At 44.6% G+C, this 11,927-nt stretch overlaps 1 protein-coding gene across 1 annotated transcript; it reads right to left on the bottom strand.

Annotated features, from left to right (window-relative positions):
- Positions 1 to 1,155: 1,155 nt before the first annotated feature.
- Positions 1,156 to 2,131, bottom strand: LOC148130299 (olfactory receptor 5V1-like). The gene has a single exon (XM_087969152.1). The coding sequence runs from the start codon at positions 2,077 to 2,079 to the stop codon at positions 1,156 to 1,158; it is 924 nt and encodes a 307-aa protein (XP_087825278.1). The 5' UTR covers positions 2,080 to 2,131.
- Between the last annotated feature and the right edge of the window lie 9,796 nt (positions 2,132 to 11,927).

The raw sequence follows: 11,927 nt of genomic DNA, 5'->3' as shown, positions 1-11,927 counted from the left end.
ATTTAGAGCCAAAAGGTGATTTAATTCTGAGTGCTTATGCAGATGCTAGCTTTGCATCAGAAAGAGACACTAGAAAGTCGACTTCAGGAACAGCCATAACGCTGGGTAAGACATTAATAGGCTGGAAGTCAATAAGACAACAGCATATAAGTTTGTCTACTATGGAGGCAGAATTCTCCTGTTTATCTCTGTTATGTACAGAATTAATAATGTATAAACAAATGTTAATTGATATAGGTATAACTGTGGATTATCCTATAATTATACATGAAGATAATCAGGCAGCAATTCAAATGGCCACAAATATTGCAGTAAAAACAAGGAGCAAACATACAGATCTAAGATACCTAAACGTGAGACAATCTGTAAGAAGTAAGATGATTCAGCTAGAGTACTGTATGTCGGAGGACAATTTAGCTGATAATTTTACTAAAGCCCAAGGTGCCAGTAAGCACCAGGAGAGTTGTGAAAACTATGGGATTAGATTGTAAAGGTATTATATATTTATTTCACCCAAAAGGGGAGTATGTTAGGTATAACACTGATACCAAATATGGTTTGGGTGAATAAATATATAAAACTTAGATATCATGGTTTAAGTGCTTATCACTTTAAGCACAATGTTGCAGGCAATTAGCCGATTAAGGGTGCGGTTAGAAGTTACAATATAAGGAAGCATTAGAAGCTGGAAAGCTTACTGTGACTAACTGTGAATACTGTTTGTACTGTGCCTGTGACCGAGATGATCCTGTCTGCTACTGTTTGCTGATTTACTGCGGAATTCAACTGTTCTACTGTTTGAGCGTCTTGCTGAATATCCAGCGTTTGTTTCTCTGTAGAGAGGCACCGGAGGAGGAGAAGATATCTTTATCGGCTGATAAACATATTGTAAGGACTCTTAACTTGGACTGTAATAGTGAGTCTTACTGGATGGAAATATAGTGAATGACAAATGGACTGAATGACAATGCTTTAAACTCTAAATGGATTAAAAACTATTTAAACTACAAACAGTGTTTGTGTTCAGTGTGTGTATACTCTGGGGCCCTTCCACTCTCGTTTGGCTGCCTGGCTTGACTACTGCTGCAATACTCTGCTAGGGGTTAATCCCCAAACACTAACAAGCACACTACACAATGAAGCCTGTCCCATCTTCTAGATGTTAAGAAGTTTCTTCAGGGCCCCCTTCACTTCCTTGTTGCGAAGGCTGTAGATCAAGGGGTTCAGCATGGGGGTGACGATGCAAAACATGGTGGAGATCAAAGTGTCCACTTCTAGAGAATAGCCAGCGCTGGGCTGGTTGTAGTACACAAAGGCATTTCCAACAAAGAGTGTTACTACGGCAAGGTGTGAAGCGCAGGTGGAGAAAGCTTTGCGCCTGCCGACCTTGGAGCGGATCTGTAAAATGGAGGACAAAATGTAGAAATAGGACAGGATGATGAGCACAGGAGGGACAAGACCCACGAAGATGCTGTTGATGTAACTGACCAACTTATGGATGGAAGTGTCACTGCAGGCAATTTTCAATAATGGAGGGACATCACAAAACATGTGAGGAACCAGGAGCTGTCCACAGAAATCCAACTTGGAGGCCAGAGTGGCATAGATCGCTGAGTTCAGGAAGCCCCAAAGCCAAACGGCCACGGACATCTGGATGCAGACCTTGCTCCTCATCAGGTGGGCATAGTGCAAAGGTTGGCAGATGGCAGCATAGCGGTCATAGGCCATGACGGCCAGCAATGCTGGCTCACATCCCGCAAAGCCAATCAGGAAGAAGGCTTGTGCCAAGCATTGGTTGTAGGAGATGGTGTACTGTTGGCGTAGGAAGTTCACCAAGATCTTTGGCACCACCACAGAAGAAAGGCAAATATCCAAGCAGGAGAGCTGGCTGAGGAAGAAGTACATGGGGGTGTGGAGACGGGCATCCAAGAGAATTAAGATTATGATCATGAAGTTGCTCATCAGGGTGACCAAATAGTCAGCAACAAACATCAAGAAAAGGTAGACTTCATGGCTCAGGAGGCTGGACAAACCAAGGAGGATGAATCCCGTTCCTTGGGTTTTGTTCTGGGCTTCCATGAGGAAGAGAAGAAGCAGCTGGCAAAACAGAAAGAGGCATGTCAAGAAAGCAAAGAGGAGTCATGAATTTTGGAAAATACATGTAAGAGGTAAAATGACAATGTCATTATTTGGGGTCTCTGTGAAGAGTGAGATATTAAGAATCTCTTATACTTAAATATAACCTGTATTAAGGATCAAATATATATGGGTTGATGTTTTAAGGATTTCCTTCCTTCCTTCCTTCCTTCCTTCCTTCCTTCCTTCCTTCCTTCCTTCCTTCCTTCCTTCCTTCCTTCCTTCCTTCCTTCCTTCCTTCCTTCCTTCCTTCCTTCCTTCCTTCCTTCCTTTTCTACCACAACAAGAATGATTAGGGATAGACCATAGGAATAAGAATTGTAGAGATAAGAAGAAGGTATAGAAATATATATAAATAACTAGAAATGTATGGAGATGTACATTTGTAACAAATATGCCTCAGTACTGTTAAAGATGATTGAGATGTGTAAAGAGAAAAAGTGCAATAAAAACAATCAAAAACCACCAATGATTAGGCGGCTAGAGGCTAAGACATACGAAGAATGGTTACAGGAATTGGGCATGTCTAGTCTAGTGAGGAGAAGGGCTAGAGGAGACAAGATAGCCGTCTTCCAGTATTTGAGGGGCTGCCCCAAAAGAAGAGGGGGTCAAATTATTCTCCAAAGCACCTGAAGGCAGGACAAGAAGCAAAGGATGGCAACTAACCAAAGAGAGAAGCAACCTGGAATTCAGGAGAAACTTCACAACAGTGAGGACAATTAACCAGTGGAACTGCTTGCCACCAGAAGTTGTGGGTGCTCCATCACTGGAGGTTTTGAAGAAGAGACTGGACAACCATCTATCTGAAATTGTATAGGCAGAGGTGGTGAATTCTGAAGAACCGGTAGCGGAGATGTTGAGTAGTTCGGAGAACCGGACCATCCCGCCTCTGACTGGCCTTGCCCCCTCTATCCTCTGCCTCCCATTGAGTCCCAGCTGATGGGCTGGGTCTCCTTTGGTTGCCTTGCACAGGACCTGGAAAGCAGGTCAGTGGGGTGGGGAGGGAAGGGGGATTTTGCAGTAGATCCTTCCCCTGCCACGCCCACCAAGCCACGCCCACCAGAACCGGTAGTAAGCAAAATTTGAAACCCACCCCTGGGTGTGGGGTCTCCTGTCCGAGCAGGGTGTTGGATTGCAAGGCTTCCCAGATCCCTACCAACTGTCTTATTGTAGGTTGTTCTGTTTTGCATTCGAATTAGCCCCTGGCTGGGATGAGTTAGGTTGGAGATGCAGAACCAGGGAAAGCAACTCCGTTCTCCCACGGCCTTCCTGGGGTTTACTGACAGGCTGAGAAACTCTGAGGAAAAAACCCCTTTCCAAGCTGGGTATCTAAATCATTTTCCAGGGCCGAGACAAATATTGAATACTCGGTTTTATTTGTTCCATTTGTAGAGTTGCCTGTTTCCCCTTTTGTGATTCTGGGCAAGTTATACCATTCAAAACCACCATCCAATATAACCAAGAAACAAACTCCAAAAGTCAGTCAAACAAGATAACCTCATTTGAGAAGTGAAAATTACACCTAAGAAAGAGAAAAATAGGAAATGGAAGTCATGAATATAGACATCTAGGAGAGACTGAACCGGAATCAGATTCCAAAGCATTTTGGCATAACCATCTTTATAGAGTCATCAGGGTCAGAGCCAATCTAACCACTTGGGGATGTGGCAGAGGGTTAATGTTATTGTAAAAAGTTACCCCTCTCCAAGAAGAATGAAATATTTTGAGACATATTTAAAAAGGCAGAATATTATATTTCCCCTAAAAGAGAAATAGAAATCTTAAAGGAGGCAGAAACTCAGGGCCACAGTTCCCTGCTCCCAAGCAGATACTAATTTATTTGTTTATTTATTTATTTAACTTTGTCAAGCGATTATAAGATTACAGGTATAAGTCTAAACATAGTTATGAATACATGAAATGGATACATATAAGAAAAATCAAAAGAAACAACAGGACAGGGACGGTAGGCACGTTTGTGCGCTTATGCACGCCCCTTACAGACCTCTTAGGAAAGGGGTGAGGTCAGCTGAGATCAGCTTTTAGAAATGCAGATTTGGTAACCCATTCAAGACAGGATATTTTGAACAAAGGCAGAATTAGGGAGAATGGTAGGATCGGCCCTCATTCAAGATCCAAACCAGGAAAGCCATTAAGACACAATAGGACACAAGCCTCCTCATTCCATCATCTCAGAGAGTCCAGACTTCTATCAAACTTCATTCAGACAACCTAAAAAGTTAGCTATGATCCCTGCATAGCCCCCTGGGAGTCTGACAACCAATAGAATACATGCTCTTGCCCAAGAACAGGAAGCTCAAGGGCCCCAGAGAGGGTATAAATACCCCCCCTCTCTCTCAACTCCATGTGGTCAGCTGCACCAGGACCTCAAACCCAGGTGGTCCTGTCGATCAATAAACCATCTTTCCAATCAGTCTCCATATTCCCAGCGTCCTTCACCCCTCTTGGAACTGAACCAGGTGGATTTTTCTTCCAACTTTTTTAAAGGGTGGGAGCTGAGGCAGGGAAGGGTTCCACCGGAGGACCCTCCCTAAGAGGTGAGAGAGCAAATGGGTTGGGAGACCCCAGAATTAGTGCCATGAATTCTGCAGAGGAAGCAGCAATGCTCCAGCTCTGCCTTCTCTCACCACTGGCATCCTCAGGGGCCACAATGTGATGATGGTCTCACCTGGAACAGCAGGTTTCGGATCACCGTCTTCCGAAGTCATCAGCCCGTTTTTCAACCTTCTACCTTCTAGGAGCCTCTACCCTCTGCTTTGGGAGAAGATCTTCTCTGAAATAACAGAACAAGAGAATAGCAGAGTTGGAAGGGATCTTGGAGGTCTTCTAGTCTGACCCCCTTGCTCAATCCCAGTTCCTCTCTGAGATTGGAGGAGCTGAGAAGGCACAGCCTGGAGGACAGAACGGCATGCTTGAAACTTAAACACCTTAATAAATATATTCAGGGTGTGAATAAGGTCCTAAAATATTAAGCAAAAGCTAAGGACCCGGGGGTGTCACCTCAAACAGACAGGAGGGAAGTTCAAAAGTGATGCTAGAAAGTTGGACATCACAGAAGGAGTAGCGGAAGCTTAGAACCAACTTCCAGGAGACAAGGTGGGTAAGTCCTAAAGAACCGAGTTTAAACATGCTTGGGATAAACATGAGTCCCTCATGCAACAAAAATTAATACAAATAAAATAAAATGAACATAATACATACATTAAAAAGAAAACAAACAACAACTCTCAAAGGACAGATTCGATGGATCGCTATATCTTTTTCTGCCACCTATTTTCTATGTTTCTCTAACCCCAAAGCATTGACGGGAGATGCTACTGAGAAGGTTGTGACTATGCTCCACATTAGATGTGCCTTTGTTTCCCCTTTGGCATATAATTCCTACCCTTGCTTTAGAATTGATGGCTGAAACCAAGGACAGCACGAACCAGGAGACTAAGTTACAACAGACAGCCATCACATTTCTTCAATGAACGAATGAATGAATGAATGAATGAATGAATGAATGAATGAATGAATTCTTTATTGGCCAAGTGTGATTAGACACACAAGGAATTTGTCTTGTGCAAATGCTCTTGGTGTACATAAAAGGAAAAGAGGCATTCATCAAGAATCATCAGGTACAACACTTAATAATAGTCATAGGGTACAAATAGGCAGTCAAATCATACTAGGAAACAGTTGATATAAATTGTAAGGATACAAGTGACAAAGTTACAGTCCAACAGACACAAGTGGGAGGGGATGAGTGATAAGGAGTGAGGAGAAGATTAATAGTAATAGTAGTGCAGACTTTGTAAATAGTTGGACAGTGTGGAGGGAATGATTTGTTTAGCAGAGGGATGGCATTGGGGAAAAAACTGTCCTTGTGTCTAGTTGTTCTGGTGTGCAACAATGCTCTGTATAATGTCATTTTGAGGGAAGGAGTTGAAACAGTTGGTGTCCAGGATGTGAAGGGTCTCTAGATATTTTCACAGCCCTCTTTTTCACTCGTGCCACTCCTCCCACTTCAGAGTTCCCACCTGAAGATGTCAGGGTTGACATTCTGGAAGGACACTCAATTTTCTCAATAATCACAGACCACAAACAAACTACATGATGCTTGGACATCCCTGTCAGTCGGATCTTCAGCATGGGATTTTCCTTTGGTGCATGCTTGCTCTCGGCTGCCATAGTAATGGGGAGTGTGGGGGGTGGCATGGCATTTAGGTTTTGGGAAGTGAGCTGGTGAGATGAAGATTTTGTTCTCAAGAATTACTGCGCTGCTGAGTGGAATTGTTTATGTCCAGTTAAGGCCAACCGTTCTACCACTACAGATGGGCGAGAATACCTGAAGAAAAGGTGCTTCACGGGACATTATGCAGCCCTGGATTGGACATTCAGCCCGGGACCCTGGTGTGGGTGGAGAGGGGAGGGATTTGGGGAAACTTTCAACCTGTAACTTTCGCCCCTTTTGAATCAGATCTTGCCTTGTTTTTGCTGCTACCATTTCAAACTCAGTAAAATTACCTTTTCTCTAATTCAATGGCATCCGGGAATTTTCCTTCTTGGATTTTGACAACTCCATAAATCTCCATAAATCTCCTTTGCTCTTGAGAGCCCTAAAGGTCTTGGAAGGATGCTATCCTAGCTCTGAAGGTAGGTCTATATCAATTTGGAATCAGGTCAATCAATCACTCAATCAGAATAGAGCTGGAAGGGACCTCGGAGGTCTTCTAGTCTAACCCTCTGCTCAAGCAGGTGACCCTATACAAGTGGTCTCCAGTCTCTTCTTGAAAGCCTCCAGTGATGGAGCACCCACAACTTCTGAAGGCAACCTGTTCAGGGGTGGGGTTCAAATTTTTTAACAACCGGTTCTGTGGGCATGGCTTAGTTGGTGAGTGTGGCTTGGTGGTCATGTTATTGGCTGGGCGTGGCCAACTCAATATCACTCACATCGAGACACGCATCTCCTCGCCTGGCCTCTCATGACTGTGGGGATGCTGCAACAGTCGTAAGTGTGAAAAAGGGTCATAACTCACTTTTTTCAGTGCCACTGTAACTTTGAATGGTCCCTCCACACAAGCAAAGTACCAGCAAAGGAGGGGAAAAAAACTCCAGAGAAGTTCCTGAGATAGGAAGTCTAGTCCTGCCAAGAATGTAATAAGGTTTAACGGAGAGGCAGTTTCTGTAAGCAACACCAGAATGTTTCCTTCCTGCCTTCCTTACAGGATTAGCCCTGTAATTTCTTCTGACAACCGGTTCTCCGAACTGCTTTGAATGTTAACAACCGGTTCTAGCGAATAGGTGCAAACTGGTAGAATCCCAGCCCTGAACCTGTTCCACTGGTTAATTGTCTTCCCTGTTAGGAAAGTTTCTCCTTAATCCCAGGTTGCTTCTCTCCTTGATGAGTTTCTCTCCATTGTTTCTTGCCTTGCCAAGACCCCTTTCCAGCTCTATTCTGATCGATTGAGTTGCTCAAGGAAATAAACATAGTCTAATTGAATTTTTGAAGAAGCACCTTTGAGACTTCTGAAAGGGCACCTTGGTCAAAGCTTTTTCCAATCAAAGCTCCAGGAAGGATAAAAAAGGCTGGATTGTTGGGGGCTCTACTTGCTGCCCCCTTAAAGAGAAGAAGGTCTTTGACATTTCTGAGACCCCCCCTAAGTGGAGATTCCTCGGTGGAATTAGATATCCAGGAATTCTTGGTTCCTCCCCTGTTCACTTGCCCTCCCAAGAACAGATCCCTCCAATGCCTCCCCACGATGCTTAGGAGAATCTTGGAAGAGCACAAACTGTCTCACCTTGGCTGGTTATCTCACCTGTTGAAGACCAGCTGTGGTTGAAGCAGAATCATGCCGTCCCAAAGTTCTTTCACAGGTGGGGTTTAGGTGCAACCAGACTGGGAGTGCCACATCCAAGCGTCTGCCCACGGAGCGAGGAGGGAGCTGTTTAGGAGCTCATTCTCACAACAGGTGCAATTCTCATAGTTTGTGCCTTATCCGTGACGGGTGATGGGCCCAGGGGGAAAAAGGTGCCTCGATTAGTTAGGAGGGCAGGGAGAAAAGTCCCTCTGGGGCAAAACTCCCACCTGGGACTTGTTAGCTGGCACAGGGTTCATTTAGTTGTATCAGGGTGGGGGACGCAGCGGAAGGGAGAGAGCAAAACTGACTAGCCTTGTTATGCCTTGAAACATAGCTAGTCAGCAAGAGAAATCAGAATTCAGTTCTCACTGTAGTTTGTAGCTGGTGTTCTAGAAATGAATCCAAGGGTGTTTTATATAATGCAAGATATTTAAATCCTCCCTCCCTCCCTCCCTCTCACCCTGCCACCTTCCTTCCTTTTTCTTCCTTCCTTCCTTCCTTCCCTCCCTACCTCCCTCTCTCCTTCCTTCCTTCCTCCCTCCCTTTCTCTCACCTACGTACCTACCTACCTTCCATTCTTTCCATCTTTCTTTCTTTCTTTCTCCTCTCTTCTTTCTTCCTTCCTTTCCTTTCTCTTTCCTTCTTTTCTTTCTTTCTTTCCTTTCTTTCTTTCTTTCCTTCTTCCTTCCTTCCTTCCTTCCTTCCTTCCTTCCTTCCTTCCTCCCTTCCTCCTTCCTTCCTTCCTTCCTTCCTTCCTTCCTTCCTTCCTTCCTTCCTTCCTTCCTTCCTTCCTTCCTTCCTCCCTCCCTCCTCCCTCCTTCCTTCCTCCCTTTCTCTCACCTACCTACCTACCTACCTACCTACCTACCTTCCTTCCTTCCTTCCTTCCTTCCTTCCTTCCTTCCTTCCTTCCTTCCTTCTTTCTCCCTCCCTCCCTCCCTCCCTCCCTCCCTCCCTCCCTCCCGAGGAAACAATACAATAAAAATTAAAAGCAAGAGATAAGGGGAGTTTATATTGAACTTATATTGAACTTGATGTGTGTCAGGTAGTGCTCCATTCAAAATTCAACAAAGAAATACTTAGACTCCTTAGATTAGAGAAAAGATATCTTTTACTGAAAATGAAGTGGTAGCAACAATAGAATTCTGAATCTAAGGAATTAGGCGCGCAAATCACATATACAAAGTGATGGAAATGTTCCCACCCCCAATAGTTCAAATGATTCTTCCAATTAAAAGTTGTGAATATGATCATGTGGACATCTTCAGGTGGTGATGAGGCCTCTGTCCGTTGACCTTGGCATATTTTGATAAAGGTTTGCAGCTGCGCAGAGAAAAGAAAGCTAAGCGAGAAATAGAAACCTAAGCAAGAATTTATACTCCCCCCTCCTCATTTTATACAACACTAGAATGTAACACCTCCAGCTCACTTCCCAGACTTTACCCCCTCCTCCCCCCGTTACTTATGGCAGCCAAAAGATGCAAAGCAATAGTAGAAGATCTTGAAGGCTGACAATGTGTTAATCTTGATTCTGTCTCTCTGTTAATGCAACCTACGATTGCATTGGCCTTTTTGGCTGCTGCCGCACACGGATGGCTCATATTTAAGGGATTGTCCACTAAGATTCCAAGGTCCCTCTCCCTGTTACTGCTATTAAACCTGGTTTCACCCAGTCAATATGTGTACTTTTGATTTTTCTTTCCTAAGTGCAAGATCTTACTTTCCTCTACACTGAATTTCACTTTGTTGGATAGGGCTCAATGTTCAAATCTGTCGAGATCCATTTGGATCTTGACCCTATCATCTATTCATGCCAGCTTAGTGTTGTCTGCAAAGGTTATGAGGTTTTAGCTAGGGCTAAAAAAAACACCTCATTTTTAAGCTAAAGGTAAGATTTGGGGGAGCTCAAAATTATGGGGTAGAGGTTCTCAAATTCTTCTTTTTCCCCCACTTGTACCCTGTAGACCTGGCAGAAAGAAATGCACACATTCACATATACACACATACCTGAGAACAGTGTGGTTCAGAAAGACAGAAAGACAAAACCCTCCTGCATGTACAGACATATTTGGATAAAGCTCACTCCCACCCAACCCCCTGAAAACCTTGTTGATTTCTTATCTCTTAGAGGGAGGAACAGAGGAAGAGAGTTTCTCCTCGCCCCGGCTTTGCTGGCCAGGCAAATCTAGTGGGATTACTCAACAGAGCTATTTCTGTAGATTTTTCAGAGTTTAAAGAGTTACCACCCTTCCCCACTACAGTGCGACCGGCTGAGAACATGCCTTATCGGTTGTTCGGCGTTTTGCAAAACTCTAAGTAACACGCCTCCCACTCTTCTCAGCCAGGAAAAACTTTGGGATGTCATTTCAGCTGGTCAGCAATCCGCATAGGAGATATCGAACGGATCGGGGTGGAAGAAAGGCACTCGGGGAGGGGGAAGGTGTTGTTTGGGGGTTTGGGTGATAGCACGCGAGATTGCTGTGACTGAATGTTGGGTGTTTTGCTAAGGGCGGATGTTAGTTAATTAATGGGGAGGGTCAACAGGAAATATAAACAGTGCTGAGAGGCAGACGCTCTCAGCGCTGGCTATATTCGGACTTTCTGTTTGTTGCTGCTGATGGAGGAAGCCAAAATAAACACATATTGCTACAGCAAGACTGTGAGTAAAGTGTTTTATTGAACCAGTTTTAGCGACCTCTTGTAGGAGCTGACAATCTTGTTCAGGCAGTTGTTTTGTCCAAATCCAGGAGTCTATTTACTACCTGTACTGAGGTGGGCAGATTCTAGACCTTTTGGACAAATGGCCCAATGCTGGCTTGGGTGAAGAAACCCGGGCAAGATCCGACAGTCAGATTAACCCCAGGGTCCCTTTGTGGTCGCCAATTGTTGACAACAAAATTCTGTTCCTTTCCGCAACTAGATAGACAAGCCCACGACACCTGAGGCAGAGTTTATTCAAAAGCAAAACAAAGACAGAGAAGCCAGATGAATTGGACATGTCTTGTTTAATGAAAAGAAGGACTGGGGGGACATGATAACAGCCTTCCCATATCTCAGGGGCTGCCCCAAAGAAGAGCGGGGTCAAGCTCTTCTCCAAAGCACTCAAAGGCAGGACAAGAAGCAATGACTCATTGAGGAGAGAAGCAACCTGGAACTAAGGAGAAATTTGCGAACAGTTAATTAACCAGTGGAACAGCTTGCCACCAGAAGTTGTGAATGCTCCATCACTGGAGGTTTTTAAGAAGAGACTGGACAATCGTTTGTCTGAAATTTCATAGGGTCTCCTGCCTAAGCAGTGGGTTGGACAAGAAGATCTCACAGGTCTCTTCCAACTCTTGGAAGAGGGTTGTTATTCTGTTAGGTGGAAAGAATCCCTCAGCAGTGGGGCTTCCTTTTACCCAGATAGGGAAGTAAGACAGGTAGAGAGCTGAGGGGATTCCTCCTAAGGCCTTGGACTTATTAGAAGGAGCTGAGGGCTAGAGCCTCTTTGGTGCTATCTGGTGGATGTTCAGAACTTTACAGCTCTGACACAGCAGCTAGTGAAGACAGAACCTTCAGGGATCCACCCCACCATCCCATTCCCATGCCCTTCCTAGCAGGATTCTCCGTACATATCCAGAGTGGGAATTGCAAACAAATCAGTATTGCGGGCAGGGAAAATGGTGCTGAGGCCAAGCAGATTCCCAACCTGCCAATTCAAATGAGACGGATAGGCAAGAAAGCATCGTAGCATCAGAAGACGGTCCTTCTCAAGAGACATCCTTTCCCCCCGCCCTTTCATGCCAAGCCTTGTCATATGCAGAAGATTTGGGGGTCCCGAGCTTTGGATTTCAACAGTCTCCTGGCTCTGCAAAATAAAGGAGACCAGCCATGCGAGAGAGAATTTATTTGACCTTCTGGCCACATCAGGAGGAGCAAGATCCAAGC

This window comes from Notechis scutatus, chromosome 6 (genome assembly GCF_049901735.1).
Source record: "Notechis scutatus isolate UNSWTSFEM ecotype Mainland chromosome 6, rNotScu1.2, whole genome shotgun sequence".
NCBI lineage: Eukaryota > Metazoa > Chordata > Lepidosauria > Squamata > Elapidae > Notechis > Notechis scutatus.
This window is presented reverse-complemented; position numbering and strand designations above follow the sequence as displayed.